At 36.4% G+C, this 20,372-nt stretch overlaps 1 protein-coding gene across 3 annotated transcripts in view; it reads left to right on the top strand.

Annotated features, from left to right (window-relative positions):
* The window catches only part of Cv-c (RhoGTPase activating protein), a 467,909-nt gene that overhangs the window by 38,597 nt on the left and 408,940 nt on the right, over positions 1-20,372 (top strand). For all 3 annotated transcript variants that reach the window (XM_076767604.1, XM_076767606.1, XM_076767605.1), the window contains exon 2: positions 7,501-7,740. In XM_076767604.1, coding sequence (XP_076623719.1) covers positions 7,543-7,740 — 198 coding nt within the window. In that variant the 5' untranslated portion in view covers positions 7,501-7,542. The remainder of the gene's footprint in view (positions 1-7,500; positions 7,741-20,372) is intronic.

Here is a 20,372-nt window from a genome sequence, read left to right on the forward strand (position 1 = left end):
CGTGTTACTGTAAAGTTCCCATATTTACCCCGATTATTCTTCGGTAAATGTTACGGATTATATTTTGTAGAAACAAAGAAGTTACAAATGCAAATTGTTAGAAATGAAAATCCGTAGTTATTCATAAATACCTTTGTTACATTATCATTGATAAATTACTGTAAATATTTTGTGGTGGCTTTAATATTCTATAATGAAATTACTACAATATAATTGAAGTACCAAACTATAAAGTCTCCAAGTATTTTAAAGAACAAGTTGGACATTGACAGATACGTTTAGTTTTCAATTTACGTTAAGTATCGAATATGAATACGACTGTTGAAATTCTAAACGAATATTCATAATTAAATTTCCCAATGATGCAACATCGTAACAAGATTGATGTATGTATTTTTTTAAAATTCAAACTGATATTGACTAGTTCTATTAGTCTCGTGACGATGTTGCCGTGTTACATCGTTGGTAAATTTAATTGTGAATATTTATTCAGATTGTATACTATGTTAATACGTTCGCGACAGTCAAAACAGTCATTTGCAGCACAAATTATAGTTGTGTTATGTAAGATGATTTAATTAGTAGTTAAGGTATCTTTCTGATCGTGTTACTTTACGATACCGATCTATTATACAGGACGTTCTGTTATTTATAGTACAACCGTTGAAGTAGTAAAATAAATTGAAAATGTAGAAAAAAATTGTCATATATGCGTACGATTGAATATGATTTGACTATCGCGTCTGTTCATTACTGTTTCTACTTACATAACTCGAATAACATTATATGCATTTCCATATATATTCAAAGTTAATTTTCCTAAAAACGAAGTTTTTCGTACGAAAAGATTCTATTCTTTCTTTTCGACTTGTTGAATAAACTATCCTTTATCTAATTGTTATATTCTTCATTTACGATTGCAAGATTATTTCTCAAGTAATTTATTAAATTACGCGACTCTTTTCCAAACTTAAAATTCGTCTCAATCGAACATAACCGTAGTTTAACACTGCACGTAGAAGCAGAATGCATTTAAATGCATCGGCAGTTCGTCTGGCCGCAGGAATGCATAAAGTTAAAAAAGGGGGCATCGAATTAATTTTATTTCTCATATTTTTAAAACCGATTTCATTATCCGAAAGCCTAATTAGTGGCCGGAAACGTTTACGTCGTTCGATTGATAATTGTTAATTGCTGGTATTGACCTTAATATCGGTAATATTTCGTTCATCCGCAGAAAAGTGGGACGCTCCTCATCGCGCGTACGTATTCCCTGCCAGAAATTCCCATCGATGCACATGAAGTTGTAGAACGTGCGAAATCTCTTCATCGGAGATATCGGGACGAAAGCGGAGAGCGTAGTTTCGCGACGTCGATGGCCCGTTGCGACGTTAATTGCCAAAAACCGCTATCCAATTCTCGTCTCGATCGACCTCTCTCGTTTCGCGAGAAAACGGCAGTCGGTGAAATTCCGTGTCGACAACTGCCTGTCACCGGGACGGTGTGGGACGTGGGAATTTGTGGATCGCGATAGAGCCGCGGCGTAGTGTCAGAATGCCTCGTAAATAGCTTCGATACCGATGCATCGACCGTATTGATACCTCACCCCGATCAAATGCCATTCCCGACCGCGGTGGACACGGCCAGTTAGTTCGATTGAATTAAACGGGCAGCGCCGCTCGGGACGTGTGTCGTTCTTATCGGTTGGAAATTATTGCTGGTAATTTACTCCCGATCCCGCGAAACTTCACACTTGGGTGGCTGTCGCTGAAGCTCGATCGCTGGTTAATTGCAGATTCCTAGCGCCATTGTGGGCGCCCCAAACGATCCATGACCAGTGATTCCTGTTGCACTTCTATCTAAAATACGCGTGTAATTATTATCATTGATTTGTTAAAATCTGTTGTTTAATACACGGATTCACGGGTACCATCGTTGGGAAAAAATTATATTTAGACTGGGGATGTTCATGCATTTGTGAGAAATTTTAATTCACAAAGAATTATAAAATGCATTTAATATGCAAAAATGTAAGAAATACTTAAAGATACGAATTATTATATTTAAGGATTGAGACAATCCTTTACAAAGCTCCCATTTCATTAATTCTACTAATAAAAATATGAATTTGCATGAAAACCTGCACTCTAGTTATATTCATGAATTTATAAAACTGAAATTCGTTTGTAAATTAAAATGTATGGACGGATTTTTTAAATTGATATCTCAAGATCAAAAGCTAGTTTTAGAGTGAATGTAGAATTTCCCGACTCTGGCTCTGTAAGTAAAACTACTTACATCAACTTCGTATTGAATTTATAATATTCATTTACAATTTTTACTGATTCCATTTCACCTATCGAAAGAACCAAAAACAGAAAAATCGACATTGAAATGAACTAAATGAAGACAAAACAGTAACGATCATTTGTACACCATCTCATAAAAATATCCATGGAAAAGTAAAACTTGCGTCGATTGTCATCTGTATAAAATACAATCATTTTGGATAATAACGAACATATTAAACTAATGCGTGAACATAAACGGAATCTAATCTAGAAACATATAAAACACTTTATAAATCAATGCAAATCAATTTCTATGACTTGCCTAGAAACATATACGAATTTAATTTGTAAGAAAACATTATAACTAGGCTATGATAAGGATACGCAAAAATGAGTTATTCGCATATTTCGAATAACGACTCTCTTATCGTACGTAACACTTGCAATTCAAGCCTATCGTTGAGTCATATAAATAATTATTGAATACAAGAAATACACTCGAGGAAGAAAAGAGTACGATAAGAAGGACAACCTTACTGATTTAGTTGGATTGAGCACATAACAGGAAAGGATAATTAATTTGTTCAACGATATCAATATTTGTAGTGATATTTAAAATATATCGAGTCGCTATTAATATTTATATAGTCGTTAATAACACAACCGACGCAACTGTTGTTTAAAAAAATATGTATATAGAGTTAAGTTGCCTTATTTGGACTGTGTTGATGAATCATGAAATTAAAGTGTGATTTTACTGTTGTTTATCAGAGTATATAGACTTTGAATTTAGTTTCGTTCTAATTAAGAAGATTCCCTTTCTGTAAATAAACTTTGCTTGAATTATAAAAATGATATTACAAAAAAAGAATTGTCAAACACAATTCTGTTATAATCGTATAAACAAATATTGAAATAACCAGTTATAATGTTTTATCATTACACTGTCTCATTCCACAAAAATTCAAATATCAAGTAAACTATAATTTTTGTACGGAGAGTAAAAAATACTGTTTGTGGTCCGTAATATCCAAATTCTATTATTATCAAATGGGGCATTTACTTTGCACTGATCGTCCATATTAAACAACCAGTTTCTCAATTTATTTAGATTTATTTCTGATATTTTTAAGAAAATTTCTATTAAAATTGGTTCAAACAAAAAATTTCTTTTCTCCACTATCCCATTCGCAGACGTACAATCGGTGAAAATATTTTCGTTTGTCAGAAATGGATCAAAGAAAATGTAGAAGGCGATTCAATTTAGGCAACCTCGCTGTACCACCGGATCGTTGACTGAAATTAAGACGCTAATCTTATTCTCGCTAATAAATCAACGTCGATCGAGAAACTGGTCTATAAAACCGGAGAGCTAGCATTTAAACGTGTGTTTTGATTATTGTGAAAAAATTAATTAAACATCGATCTCATATATTGCCGTCACAGTTAGTTAACAGGCGTTGCGGCCCGACAGGGAGATATACAGCGCGGACGTGCGCCTAATCACGGATTTGTGAAACTGATTCGAATACGAACAGGGTTTCAACGATGCCGTACCGCGCGTTTGCGTCGACTTGTAATTATCCAGACGTATTTTCCGTGCGTTCAACATCTCAATTTTACAGACACCGTCGGGTTTCACTCTGTAACGCGCACGGACATTTTATGTTTGTAAATTACTGCTTTCTAACAGTATTATTATTATTAGTAGTATCTGTGATCACCGGCGAGGTCCGCTTAAAAATTCGATCAATTAATTTCACGGTACGGTGGCAGAGTATAGTGATACATTTATCACGGTGGTCTGATTATCTGTTTGAAATTATTTTATAATTCGATTCGCTTCCTACGTTCGCCTCGTAACGCCGACTACTACTTAGAACGGTTGATATTAATATGATACCTTGATATTATTAAAAGGAAGTGTTTTTTCCTAATCGTTCTTATCTAATATAACTTTCCAAGAGTATTTAAGAGACGTTAAGAATAAACACCTGTTTTAATTATTGAGAAATTCTTTGGATTGTTAATTATATGAATCTAGTAAGTTATAGCAATCCTGATTCAGTGAACCAATTAGCCCATTTTGTCTAGTTTTAGATTTTGCCATTCCATTAGCCTTCACAACTAACATTTTCTTGTTTTATTCAACATGAAGGATTAACATCTTTAACCTCCTGGTTCGTTAAAATTAATTCTAATATACTGTTAGATAGCCTACTCTCAGGCTTCTCTGCTCAGCAAACAAAGGACTTAATTGCAGATATTGTAGCCTCGATTTTCTGCAATTATCGACGTACTATTGTATAGTTACGATTCAAAACATTATCATTCTTACTGTAATTCGTTTGAGTCTATATGTGAGTCCATATAAAACGCATTTTGTAATGAGGAAAAATACTGGAAATTAAAATGATCTAACTTTGTAATTGTTATGTATTTCAACTATTTGTAAATAATAGATTTTCTGAGAATTACTCAAAAATTCAGAAAATATATTATTTACAAACAGTTGAATTGAAATTGCTATGAAAGATGAAAAAAGCTTGTTCTAAAAAAAAGGTTGCATCCACAGAATTTCGTTGAAATAAATATTGTGGATGATATTCAGGGCATTATATAATACCACACGAACGTGTCTAAAACTAAAAATATTAAAATATTTATTTGTTTCAGTTTATAGTACTAAATACGAGAATATATAAGATGTGCTATTTATTATTTACAAATAGTTGAAATACATAACAATTAAAAGATAAATGAAGTTTCGTCTAAAAAAAAAATCACACTCACAGACTTGCGTTGAAATAAATATTCTGAATGATATTCAGGGCATTATATAATACCACACGAACGTGTCGAAAGATAAAAATATTAAATTTATTTTTTTCAATTTACAGTAGTAAATCTGAAAACTATATAAGGTATGCTATCTGTTTGCCCGAAAGCGTATCGAGGAACGAATTTCACGCGAAAACAGCTTGAAATCGCCACGGGCGGTGAGCATCATTGTTCACCTGTGAAATCACCCGACGGTATTGAATGCCGACAGGTTGCCGCGATCAGACATCCGGCGATTTTCTAATATTATGTCTGCGCCTCGCGAGCAGCTCGTGTTCTCATGCATGACTTTATTGTTGGCGAGCTCACTGAATGAAACGGCAGTCGTATCATGTCCTATAAGTATCCCACTTGACTCGGCACAATCGATACACGATCTCGCGGTAGATCGCCCGATCGTGATCCGGCCTCTATGATAGAAACCTGTTGGCCCGTTGAACTTTAAAATGCTCGTAGAACTTGAGAAAACGTTGTCCCATTCGCGAGGCAATGTTCTCGCGCGAACGTGTTCCCCGAAGAAACAGTTAAAACCATAAAGTTGGACGGGGTCTACGGAGGGAACCAACTTCGAAACGACGCGAAACTCTTCGCTTCGCGTTTATTTACGGTCGAACAGTTCGGAGTCCGATGCCGATATTTAATTATGAAATCACATTCTCGGAGCAATAAAGCGTTTCATATTCGACGTGGAAATATTTTATTACTAACTTCGAGAGATAGAAGAGTCGTTCTTCGGTAATTTATAATGTGGATGTGTCAGGGACACCGGTTTGTATAAATATACGTCTAAGTCCACGTGGGCGTGCTAATGCTCAAATGAAAGATTTGAAAGTTATTGTAAGCTGTTAGAAATGGTGGAATTTTTTATTAAATTAATTTATATATATTTCTACGCGTCGGAAGTTTAAAGAATTATGGAGAAAGTTGGTTTTCTGGTGATTATAGAGTGTTCCTCGGGTAAATACAGGCTTGCTCCGAGATAGGATAATCTAAAAATAGTATGTTTTAGTTCACTTTTTGTGAATTTCAAGATTTCAGTCAAGTGTTAACAATCTAGAAATATTCTATATGTTTTATGGAGTTGGTTAATTTAGGTAATCATGGAGTATTTACGAAGTGCCTCCTCCCTATTTAAAGCCTGGAAAAAAGACTGCAGTCACGTAAAATGATAAAAAATGAGGGATGTGTATGTATTTTCTTAAAACTTTGCATCGTTTCAAAAGTCAAACCGTCTCGATTGGATTATTAATCCGTAACTGCAAACGTCAACGTTACAAAAGTCGATCGAAAAGTACAGAATCGTCGACGTCGCGCGTTTGACGGAGCCAACGACATAATCGAAGGAAGAAATGCGTGTACGAAGCTTAGCAGCAATTTTAGATTAGCCTGGACGCATTTCGGTGGGCGAACTAATCTGCGAAATATAATTAGGTCCAGTGACTAACGCGAGCGTTTCTGCTAAATTTAGCCAAATGCAATCATAACAGCGCAGGTGGCCATTTTACCCTTTTCAAGTGTTTGACAAGCCGGGATTATACGAGCCGCGCACACCGGCCAATGAGTCACACTAGGGCTAATTATAATCCTTTTGCCCGAAGGTACCCACAGGTTTCCTTTTGTTCCGTTCTTTCATCGTTTCAAACGCTAATTTGTATCTCCGCGGTAACGATATTAATTACAGTCCCTTTTGAAGAGCAAATACACGCCGAAGGAGCATCGAGCCTCTTACGATTTGGTCAACGCATTAATCACTCGTTGATTAAGAATCTTCGCGCGCCTCCGCGTTGCTCGAATTAAAACGTTGTAACGTTGCGGCCTCTAATCTATTCCAATACTTTTAATTAAACGAACGAGAACTCTATCGCCTCTTCCCCGTCAATTGTTATCGAAACTTTTTAAGAATACAGCAAACACTAGAATAGCAACACAGTGGTTTAGATTCGACAATTGTTGTTTATAGAATCTAATATACACAGTTCTAGAAACTGGTACAAGCTGTATCTATTCCCTAAGCAAGGATAAAAAGAAGTTGAATCGATGATATATCTTGTTTTGATACAATCGTGTAATTGTAGCACGCATTTGCACTTTGTTTTTTAAATAGGACCACGTCTCGTCATTCTATTTGTAAAAGTATAAGGAAATGTTTATCATATTTACTTTAAATTGAATTACCTTTAGTTTCCTATCGGTTACAATTGCGTGTAAAAATGTATGACTAAAAAAAATGAACATTCTTCGTGAATTTCATATTAATGCGTCTGACGTGACAACCAATGCGTTGATTCGAAAATTATTTTCTCTGACTTATTTAGTTACTTTGTTCGTTCATTTGGCATCCAACTCACACCGAACACTTCTGTTACAGGTGCACAAGAAAATGCGCGTAAGGTCAAGGTGACGGTAGAACATGGAGACCATGCAAGACAGCGGTGGGTTGCAGGTCGATGGCTCGAGAGGAAGTGTCGCGTCGAGTTTGCCAGCTTCGAAAACAGTGAATCGGTTGAAAATAGTGGAAAGTGGTGATGAAAGTGGTAAACATCTGAGCAGGAGTAAACCCGAAATGGATCCGTACAAGGAGCTGGAGCTGTATTTTGCCAAAGTTAACGTGAGTTTTTCAACAAATTTTACTTTTAGATTATTGAAAATTTTCGCATCCCTATTTAGAAAATAGATTTAACCCGGTTCAACTATATACGTAATTTCCTTTATAAATTTTATAAAATTATTCTACGATATTAACGTGAAACTGTTATCAGCTATTGCACAAATAGTTCTTTACTTTACAATCTATCAACAACGAAGGCATGAATATTCTTAATGAGAATCGCAAATAAATCGATGGTTAAAGTAAATGGGGAATGCAGTACCTCGCTATAATAGTCCAAGATTAAAAGTAGTCAGAAGCAAGCAACAAAAGAGTAGATAAAATACTCTTTCTTAGAACATTCGTATGCTTTCAGAATATAATAAGTATTCGATAAAATAAAAAAGTATTTAAGACGTAATTTTTGTCTGCGTGAATATAAAAGTTTAATAACAATTGGAAGTATTTTTCCAATAGAATTTCTATTTAATCAAGTTGCTTTACATAGTATGATCTATTTACCTAATCACCTTAAAAAGAGTATAGTTTCGAGTATACGTAAAAAGTAAGACGTTGTTTTGTAACTTGAAAGATAGGGTACCATTTAAAGATTACGGTTGGTAATCCTAATAGTATCTAATGAAGCGTTAACACGATTTCGTTTACGCGACGAATTTCTTACCCGACACGCCACAACATTGCTCGTTTACGAATCGATCATCAACATCATCGATCCTTTCGCTGAAAGCGCTCCGAACGATCCCAGCAGCCGAGCATGCACAACAAATTGAACGTGACGCCACGATCGCCATGCAAGATTCCAAAACACGTTTCGTCCATGACCGCCTGGTCCACCTCCCATACGATGCCTCGTTCCTCGTCATCGTGTTTTCCCATCCTTTTTATTCCGTCTTTGCCTACCGTGGTACATCTGTTTTAAAGGCCCTCGGCCACAGGGCTAAACGCTTCGAATGACACCCGAAACCGTGGCCGGTTTTCGCTTGTGAGTTTTGCCTTTCAACGTTCTGCTCCCTTCCAATTTGTTGGCTGTCTCTTGGAATTACCAATTAATCCGTGATTTCTCTTGCATCGAAAACAATTTAATTTAGCAGAATCTAAAGATACGAAACGTATGCCAAGAGGCAAGAGAAAAATTTCAGTTTCATTTATAAATGTTGCGTAGTTCGAAGAGTACAGCAACGCTTATAGATTCACCGTACTTTAACTTTAACAAAATGAAATTTGAAACAAATGGGTGCGATAGTCTTTTCTGAAAAACAATTCTACGTATCGTTGAATTTTTAAACCCGAGAACTAAGCCCTTTATACACAATACATAATATTCACGTGTTTGAATACATTGATCTGTTCAGACCTATATTCGTTCAATAATTCAGAAGGGGGATGAAAGTTTAGCCAAGAATTTCCATCGCATCGCAATAAAGGAATTCATGGTCGATCCTCCGAAGGGGCTTTGTCGGCGAATTAGTCCGGATTACAAATTCGAATCGTGGAAGGTGTTTCGTAATTGCAAACATCACGACGGGGACCCAGCGTTCCAAAGCGACACTTATCAAACTCCTCGAATTCCCTCTTACTCTCGGCGCGAACGGAGCCTAAATTAGTACACCTGTTCCAGAATCTCGGGACCACGGAATTAAATGGTTCTCGGGGGGCTCGAACTGCACGGAAAAAAGAATCTCGCGACCGGTTCTCATTGGCGAGTCAAAAGCTTGTACGCGTATCGACGTACACAGGATCCTCTCGAGCGCAATTATTTCTTCTGGAGCGTGTCGGTGCATCGATGCTCGCGTCTAAGTGGCGTGGACCGGTGCATCGCTGATGCACCGGTGCATGTCGATACAGCGCCGAGCATCGAGCCGATATTTGCGCGGCGCAAACATAGTACGCCAATCCGCAAACAGGCCGAACGTGTTGGTGCACCGGCGGATGGTAGTTCTAAAAACGTGTCGACGCGGAAACGGTCCGTCATCCTCACACTACTTTTCTCCGGCATTACGTGACTCAGAATTTTCCACTGGGAGACTCGTTGTGTTGTTTATTGCACTGCGCCATTACGTTGCTGGGAAGAAAGTATTCGAAAAAACGAAGGAGCTTCATCAAACCCTTGGAACAACTTTTCTTAATCGTTCAGTCTTAAAATTTGATGAGATTTTCTATTTTCTTTTTGTTAAAGTTGGTTTTCTAAAATTGTGGTTGCTATAGTCAGAGACAAGTGGGTATATTTTTATTACTTATTCTGGAGATTGCTACTTATTCTATTGTTGATCATTTTGTATATGTCTTTGGTCCTTTGGGGGGAGTGGAATTGTTACATCGCTTGTTACATTGTTAATTTTGGCAATTTGAACATATTTTTCTTTGATCCCTTGAAAGGTATAGTTGGAAAGGGCTTTAATATGATAGAGAAAGAAATGGGGAGTGGAGTTATTCCATTTTGCTTGTTCAAAAGTATAGTTGGAAAGAGCTTCAATATGAGAGGGAGTTGTTTCATTGCATGTTCCAATTTCCTTGTAAACCTTGTGGTGGCGAGACTTGCTGTTCTAAGTGGGCAAGATGGAGGACAGAGAAGGAAAAGAGAAGGGAGTGTTTCAGAAACGCTGTGATATTCAATGGTCGGTCGAGCACTTGTGAGAGAGCGTAGCCCTCTGCTGGTGATTGCGAAAAATATCGCCATAGTCTTCAGAATGATGGCTTTTGTATGTGCCTGAAGATCTCTGATAGCTTCTTCCGTTCCATACAGTGTGTGCTTGCATCGTGAACCGTGTGAACGTCCATTCTTATTCCTCAAGAGGAAATTACACTAATTTAAAGAAAGAGTTCTTTTTTATTTGGTATTCCTTTTATATTGTATCCACTACGAGGTTAATACCAGCATTGATAGGGTGATTTTTAGTTATATTTTGTAAATTAATTTCGTTTTTTCGCAGCAGGTTGCAATAATTCTTTATCGGTGAGGTGTTCTTTGAGTTTCCCAGCTTGTGTTTACGGTGAAGAATAATATATTTTGGGCAGTCGAGAATTAGCTAATCTGTTGTAATTCCTGTATTGCAATGTTTGCATATTGGATGGGGTTCCTTTGATAATAAGTTAAAGTGAGAAATTTTAGCGTCTAATTTTAAAGATGTTTCTTTCTTTGCTCAAGTTAATATACGTGGATCGATTCAGCTGTGTTTTCAACGAAAGCTGCGGCTGCACAGTTTGAACCCCGAAAAATAAAGTCTTTCGTACGGCTGGACTCAGTATTGGGAGATTTGGTCAAGGTTAACCACGGTCAAGTAGTTCCCCATAGAGTTCAGCCTTTAATGGTATCGCGTTCTGCGTTTTTCGAGGCTCGGGAACGATGAAGTGCCGCTCGTCCCGGGCCAGCCTCTCGATGCTTTCGAACTTGGTTGTTTCAAGTAGGAAGGGGAAAAGAAGGGGCGGAGGTCAAAGGCCACGGGCGGTCGCAAATAAAAATGACTCGTGGGTTCTCTTTCCCTCGAGTGTTTCTCGCTTCGACTGGCTGTTAAACGGAAACCTCCGGTTCGCACGATCCGGGGAAAGAGCAAAAAATGCGTGTGTCATTGGACGGGACAAAAACCGCGAACCAGAGCAGAAAAGAGATCCGTTTAAGTCATCTGTTCGTCAGCTTGTCGTTGATCGCGCGAACTTGCTACAAACCAAGCATTTTTTCCTGCCAGCGCGATAGCTGAAGCTTGGCACACGAGTATTTTCCGAATTATTATTGCTTCACGAGTAAATTATTAAACGTACTTATAATTATATTGATAATAATTTATCAAGTACTTTGGGAAAATTTTTAGTCACATTTAAAATTTTTTTTTGGAGGATACTATTGAAAGTGTCAGTTGTAAACCTTTTAGGTATATCTTTTTGTGTATAATTTGTCAAAGTACAGGAAATTTTTTAAAATTCGATAATCTGAATTTTAGAGTAATTACAGTACATAAAGGGATTTGATTTCTTTATCAAATTTTATTTCTTCATCGTGTTATAAAAAGGCATTTATATAGGGTTTATTTCAGTTCAAATTTTAGGTTTAGTTCGTTTGATTTATCAGTCTGTATCTGAAATTTTTATTGCTATTCGTAATTTGATAAAAATTTGTTTGTAGATGTAAGCTCTAAATGGGAGTAATATTTTTATAAAATATTACTGTATTTTCCTATTTAAATTTTACAATTTCGTTGACAAGTCTTGTCAGAGCAATTAAAATTAATACTCGGTGTAATCGAAAATTTGTAATCGTATTTTATAATCGTATAACAAGCTATGTTGAGTCAAGACTGCGTGACAAGAACACAATCATCGCAATCCATCTTGAAAATTAATGAAATATATTTGTGAAAAAAGTACATTCGAAAATATTTGGACAAGCGTTGTAGATTGTTATCGTTCGGTTAAAATTCCGCTGAAAATTCGATTTAAACCAAACACAGTTGTCCTCTCGTTATTCGTTTCCTATAATTAGAGACAACCGGATTGTTCGGGGTGGTTGCCACATGGAAGTCACCCTTTGGACAAAGAATAATATTTTCGCATGCTGGATTGAGCCAGTTCTGACGTTTAATTAATTACACCGTTAAGGCAACCAATTAACGAACTAATTAAAATGATTAATAGTTACTTAAGTTCTAAAGCTTCCGCGGGTCAGGCGGTTCTGAATAATATGCAATTCACTCGAAGCTGGCAGACGATTAATTAATGAAAGTAATTCGCCGACCGGCGAGCAGGATTAATCGGTCAAATTAATTGGTCGGCGACGGTCGAACATTCTTTGAGTCTGGTTTAAGAATCAACGTGCAAGGTCGATTCTCAAGGTGTCCAGGAATTCGCGAGCGTAAACTGGATCCCTTCTTCGTCGCGAAACGAACAAATTGATGCATCCGCTTCGACGAAATCCCATCAGCGTTCGTCAGCGCGTTGAATCCAAAGTCCAGACCTGATCATGGAAACTTGTTCCGCGCCAAATTTAGAGCCGATCTCCGTGAATCGCGATTCCGAAGACCGATCTCTTGTTTTCGATGGATTTAGCTGTCAGTCAATGTAAACACTCGCGACGTTCGAGATGCCTGGCCGCGTTACAGTTTATTTGGGTATACCAAAGAAGTTGTAAATTAACATTGACAAATTTTATTTCCTGAAACGACACGTTTCAATTCTCCAAGAACAAGTAGCAATATTTTTATCTCTGACTAAATAAATAATACTTCTTTAGCATCCCCCAATAATTCTGTATAATGTTCGTTGGACTCTTCAGGACACTCACAGATTATAGTTTAAATCGAATCAACGATTACGTTCGTCAGGAATTTTTACATAATCAGAAAGTGAAAAAAAAACATTCTTTACGTAATTACCACCGATTTACTTTTTGCATTGTAACCACATAACTAAACTGCTTATGATAAATTTTACAAGCATGCAGACAAAGTCAAACAATTTAATTGATATCTACATGGAAAAATGACTTGCAGTAGCGTTAACGGCGTAATTCGCGAGTCTGCCATGTTGTTCAGTCCGTGAAACTTCCGAGAGACGCTTATTACAAGTTGAAATGTTTACCGTGGTGAATTAATTACGTATTAAATGGCGCAAAAGGCTCGGGAAACAATGTTGACGTTGGCTTAAGGATTGTCCAACCGGAGAATGTCGTTCATTGTAGCCTGGCGATCGGCTTCTATTATTCCTACGCAATTTACGCCTCCGTAAATGCAACTGAACTACTCGCTGGTTGGGCGCCGCGTGGGAGAAACAAACTGTGTAACAGATTGCTCGAGACCCCGATCACTGACTCGGGATTATTGCTTAATGATCGTGTGTCGCGGAGAAATGTTTGTGGTTGACGATCGACAGCCTGTTGCGAGGCACGACAGCTTCTGTGACGCACTCACCTGTGTGCCAGGTGAGTCAGTAGGTCACCGAAAGTGATCTCACTTTTTGTTGTCCTCTGCAGGTTCTCCGTTGAAATCTCTCGCGCGGCGCGCCGCGCACGCGGTGGGACAAATCGACCGAGTCGGCGTTAAAATCGCTGAACTCTTGATAGAGACAAAATAAAGACACGACTTTTTGTTTAAATTACAGCTGACGTATCGTAGAGTAAGGAAAAATTAGGAAGAGTAAGATTCGTGAAATTTTTAACCATACAATTATATGCCAAACTTGAAACTTTAAAAATTGGAATTATTCGATACTATTTATTTATAGGTGAATTTTCGTTTCGACATGTTCGATATAGTTTCATATTTTGGAATACTGATTTTTCCTATTCATTCTTTTGTGTACATAGCAGAAAAATAAAACAAAGAATGAAGAAATGAGGAAATTAATTTATATAAAAGATTTGAGTAAGCCTAACAAAATTTTATTTATATCCTAGCATGTTCAATACAAATTTCTTATATCGTTATAAAACGTATGTATATACGTTTGTTTGGATTCTTCTCTCCTTCTTAAGATTTAATACTATTTATTATCTAATTTGCAAGTAAAACAAACACAGCTGATTCGATACAACTTATTTCGTACAATCAATACATACAAATATCGAGAATTTTACATAGTAAAACTATAAATATACTTGAGCATTCATGGCTATCGCAAGGATTTGTTACAAAAAGTTTCGAAATGAATCTGCAAGCTACTATGAACGTTCCTTACATAAACTAGGCGTCTCGTTCTACATAAAAGATGAAGGAGAATGTAAATCTCCTTGTTTTCGTATTCTTATGAAAGTAAGAGTCTCGTGGCGGTTTAGAAATGCATGGAATTTGATAACTACTTTCGGGAATATCAGTAGTGAGCTCCTAAGCGGAAACGAACTTGGTTTATTATGCGACAAAAAAATCGTGTTAGTTTGGTTGTTGCGTTTGGCAGCCTTCCAGAGAATTTATGACGGCTGATCGTCTATCTGGTCTCGCGTAGAAATCTCGACAGGTACGTGGTTTCAGTCTTGATGTAGAAATCGATTGGTAGTAGACGGAACGAAAGGTTGTTACAACGAGCACGATGTCCGACGCATAATTTAGTTACACGCAAGCAGTACATCTTTCCTTGATGTGCGTATCTACGGGAGTTGCTGTAAATCGCTTGACCCTCGGCGACTAAATTACAAAATGATGTCTGTTTTAGCTCTTTGTGGCGCCTAATTGACGTCTATATACGATTGACCATTTAAACCGATGGCAGCGAATAAAAATACGATTTCGAAACACGTTTGCGCAATAATAGAAATTATTTCAAATCTGTAGGACAGCTTAAGGCTCGAATGTTTTTAAAATTAAGTAAACCTTTGATGTCTTCGTTTATTGGATGCGGAGGTTAGATCGCGTGGCAGTTTTTTTTAAATATTATTATTCAAATTACATTCTTACGCTGTTTTCTTCGTCTCTTTATTTTTCTATCAAAATGTTTAAATGTTACACAAAGGTCTTTGAATTCGAAGACCGATTATTGGCGTTTGAAAAATACGAAATTATTTTGAATCTTTAGGAAAGACACGATTACAACTCAAGTGTTTTTAAAACTAACTTCAATGTCTTCGTTTATTGGTTGTGATATTTTTTCAATATTATTATTCAAGCTACATTCTCATGCTGTTTTATTTTTATTTTTATTTGTAGAGAGAACATCATATTGTAGACTATTAAGATTGCTAAATTATAGTATTATATATTCTTAGGCCTTTCGTTAAACCCGAAAGCGTCTTCTGTTGCGTTACAATAAATGACAGCTGCACATTATGGCATCTGCTCGGCTAACAGCAGCTTGCATATTGAAGGCCTCGGTTAATACGTACTTGTTTTAATCGATATAATTAATAAACCGTCAAATGACTGTGCTTCCCCCTCCAACTCGGAGAATCAATTATATTCAATGATAACTCGTGGCGAATCAAAATGTATTGAAATAAGCTTTAATAACAGAACAGCTTTGCAAGCATATTCAATGATTATTGACGAACCATATCAAGTTCATAAATGCATGAAACGATGGTAGAAAGTAATAATGCCCTCCTTTTTTATGAACGATATATTTCTGGTTGCTGTTTATTACTATACAGTTTTTATTTTACAGAATTTTTCATGAATTTTATTTAGCTTGACTAGGACAAGTAAATTAAATAATGTTTGCGGTGATTTAAAATATTGTCCATTCTGTCCTCATAAAATAATAAGTTATAAAATATTGTAAAGCAACAGAATTTTCGGTGCGTATAGATTATCTGTTGGCACTTTGTACGCAGCTGTAAATCTTTGAAACCACTTCTGAGTAATCATCGTGGTAATCACGTTATCGTCGTGAACATTATTTAATTTAAAGCAATAGCGAAGAACGTGCTCCATTAAGCCATTTAAGTTTCGACCACTTGAAGCATGGTCCTCTTTAGAATAAAAAATAATATAACACGAGCAATCGTGCAGCAAAATGCATGATATATTGTAAGAGAATGTGACGTTAGATGAAACATAATTTTAATTCGAATTCTGATTTGAATGTTATGGGGAGTGAAAAACAAATAGGTTGTACAATAATATCTTCTTTTAGGAATAAACTGCATGCAAATTGATAGATTCCTTTTCTAAAAATCAAAATTTCGTCTACGCGATTAAAATGCATCGAAAGGTTAAAAACAAATTATCAATAATTACCTAAGGAAGTATCAATCCTATTAACAGGATTTCATATTGGAAAAATGAAAATTGAAAACTTAAAAAATGAAGGACATAATAAAACCATCATTCATAGAAGTAAGGTGCACATAAAATGGTAAAATTGTAGATAGTCTTGGTGATCGAACTGCGGAGGTCGGGTCCAGTTTGACCCACGCCTGAATTTCGTCACTTTATATTCCAGTACACGATTTTTGATCGAACTTTTACGTTGTTTTTGACTCGACGACTCCAAAAATAACCAGTCGCGTGGGTCAGAATGGACCCAGAGCGTAACTTTACAGAAGCTTCGCGCTCCCAATAAAATCTGCCCGGATTTGTCGACCAGGATAAATCAAAAGGGCCGATTAAATTAATTTGACGAAGATTCGTGTCCCGCGAAACTCGAAACTATTTTTCTTCGTCGCGATAAATAAATCGAATGAGCTCTCAGCAACAATGCTAAGCCGTTCGAGTATTACGATATCCTCGTCGAGGTCCAGTCGTCGGTCCCCCGGACTATGTTCTCATAATCCGGGGCTCGTTCGACGGCTTAAAATTTCAATCAGCCGCCGAGACGTCGGGATACGAATTTATTCCGTGTTCGAATCCGTCCGCGTACGCGTTACCGAGATCGAAAGATAGCTATGCAGATAGAACGTTCCCGCGAGAGAACTGCAGTCAGCGTTTGCGTTTACGCTTGAGGTCGCTGCGTTCCGTTCTGATTATTATCCGCAACCTCGAGCACACGACCGCTGCGTATCGCATCCGCGAGCGCGAAATGTATTTGCCCTAAGGGATTGGCACCATCTTTGCGACGAAAAAGTCGCATTTTCTAAATAAAACGATAATTGAAACCCTTAAAAATGATTTTACACCGGGCTCTGCTGGAGAAATTATAATAATAACAAAAATGGGATGTTCGGAGCGATAGTCTGCGTTAACCTTAGAACGCTTAGGGTCAAGTTAACGTAAGATTTGCACATATTTTTATTGGAACTCGTCACATTGATGGTTACATTAAAATATTGAATTTTTTAAATAAAATGATAGTTGAAACTCTTAAAAAGGATTTGGAAGAGGCCCTAGAAATTTTAAAGAGCTGCAAAAATGAACAGGTGATTTACGTCAAGTGAAGCAGAAAGAAATTTTTAAATACACAAAGACAAAATAAAATGAAAAAATAAAAACTATATAGAATTGAACGCTTGGTGATGTGGCTTATGCAATATGTATATCTGATTTATTTATTAGAATAAACGTGTTTGTTTACTGAGATTTGCTATACCTACTATTTATTGCATTCGAAACAGGCAGTTTACTGTTTTAATCGATGATGTTTTTACTTTCATTATCTACAACTGCTTACCATCTTATGGATAATGTTTTTGTTGTTAATTATTATTCATATACCCATTATACTCACCAGACTTTGTTCCATCTGATTTTTATTTATTTCATACATTGAAAAAATCTCGTAATTGGAAAATCGTTCAAAAACACCAACGAAATAAAAGTATTGCCTTTTGTAATAAAGAAAAAAACAAATAATTGTATAGTGCAGTAACCATTAATGTTATGTGTTAAGTGGGTGTAGTATACTTTTATGTTTATGAACAAATGTGTTTACGTAACTTGGTACATCGTGTTCATCCAGAATGAAAATGATAATCGTACATTATGAATTAAAAAAAGATTAGAAATATAGTCATAGACATTTAGACAGACACTTCTTTCTGTGTCTACTTCAATTTTGTATAATTTTCTTTTATAATCGAAGCAAATTATCGCTATCACTAATAAAAATAACAACAAATAGTTGTGCAAACTCTGATCAAAAGTAGTCACGTCCTACAACAATTTATTTCAAAATCTGCGTCATCTATTCGCTCGCGATTCCATAATCGACCTCTTTTCAGCGACAGACACATATTCGCAGGAAATAACAGATTTCGAACGGATTCGCGATCACAAATGATCGTCAATAGTGTGAAAATAAAGAAATCGCGCGCGGATAAATTTTCGAACGGGTTGCAATTTGCATAAGGAACGTTTGCAGTTTACATCGAATGTCGTGAGATCTGAAACGAGACGACTGAAATCAGTTTCGATTCGCGACAGAGACAATTGAAACCTGAATTCTTACGTTTTTCGAGTTGCACCGGATAGATAATATATACAACGGTCCAGTGGAAATTGATTCTTCGCACGAAACGAGATCATACGTTAGACACAGAGTGGTAGACACTGCCGTCAAATTATGCTAACGTTCACCCTCGACTTCCATCTGCGAATGTAATTTTACCATATGCTTACATTAAATAATTCTCAGATAGAACAGGTCGCGATGAAAATACTCTGATTTGAATAATTGTAGGATCACGTGCCTATGTACATATTATACAAACTCGAGTAACAGTATACGATCAGTAAAAAATGTTAAAAAATAGGTAATTACGTTATTAAAATTCTCGTACAAAAAGACTAACATTAAAGATATGTTTATGTAATTGTATCATTCAATAAAAGTAATTCAAACTTCAAAATTTATTTCGAATATTTTTTAGTATTTAATGTAATATAAAGTAATACGAAAAAGTATTCGAAATAAATTCTAAAGTTTGAGTTACTTTTATTACCTGATATAATTATATAAATACATCTTTAATGTTAGTCTTTATGTTTTGAATACAAAATTTTTTCCAAATGTTCCTTCCATAAATATCAATAAACTCTAAATTCTATATAACGAATAAAATTAAAATAGTTGATAAAATTATTAATAAATTACACACAGATCGTGTTACTCCCTGTTGATATTTACGTAAGAAGATATTGTCAAAAGCTGCTTGAAAAATAATTGTTTATTAACGCTTACAGTTGAGATCTTAAAGGGTTAATGTTCTAGGAATTTCGTTCGTCAGATTTAGAAGAAACGGGATACCAATGAATTTGTCATCGATATTCGGAAACATGCGAACTATTCGAGTAATGGTGACCGTAGAGACAACTGTTAGCTTAGGTTTAGCTAACCGTGCGGAGCATCGACATCCGCAGCTGGATAAAATGGCATAGATCACGTACGCGGAAAGAATCTCTCTTCGGAGCGCAGTCCTCGGGCCACCGAAGAGAATTCTAAAGAGTTTCAAGATACCAGGAACCCCCTCGAGTCATCCAGCCGGATATCATTCCGTATTCCAACATTCCCCCTCCATCTCAGTCTTCTGTTGTCGCGCTCAGGCGCCGCATTCTAACTCTCGTTTTGCTCATTTTGCATCCAAAGATTTTATCTCGTGGCGTCACGCGTCACTCTAGAAGACGATTTATGCCGTCATGCATTGGTACCAGAGATAGGATCAAGTTCAATATGTGCTCGCGAATATCGATCGATTCAATATCGAGGTATCGTTTTATTAGAATCGATTAATGCTCATAAAAATAAATGTTTCGTTCGACGTACACTGCCAGCCAAAAGTATACCAGGTACCCATTCGTTGATACAACGTTTCCCAAAAAGATACAATTCCTACTTCATTTTTAAATGTATACAACGTGTATATGAATTATGAAACTGGTTCGTACCAAAACAATATCAATTTCGAGATTCGAAAGGACAGAATAAAATATGTTACACTTTCAGTTCTTCCTGCAATGATCAAAATCTGTGGAAAATATAAGTATGACAATAATAATTTTGCACCGTCGTTTTGAAACACCTTATACGCAACATGTTTAATTTTGTCACGCCTGTATGTAATAAAAGATGAGAATGCGATCAGGTGGTCTTGTATTTTTGAAAGTTAGTGTACCTGCGGAGCACTTGGTGTCATTAAGCCAGTATCGAATCAACAATGATTACGTACAGAATTCGAGAGTATATTTGTGAGTGTCTCAAATTTAATAGGGATCGGCTTTCTTGGAAGTAATATTGGAACGTTATTACGCATGTACTGAATTTTCCATACGTAAGAAGCAACC

This window comes from Colletes latitarsis, chromosome 6 (assembly GCF_051014445.1).
Source record: "Colletes latitarsis isolate SP2378_abdomen chromosome 6, iyColLati1, whole genome shotgun sequence".
Taxonomy (NCBI): Eukaryota; Metazoa; Arthropoda; class Insecta; order Hymenoptera; family Colletidae; genus Colletes; species Colletes latitarsis.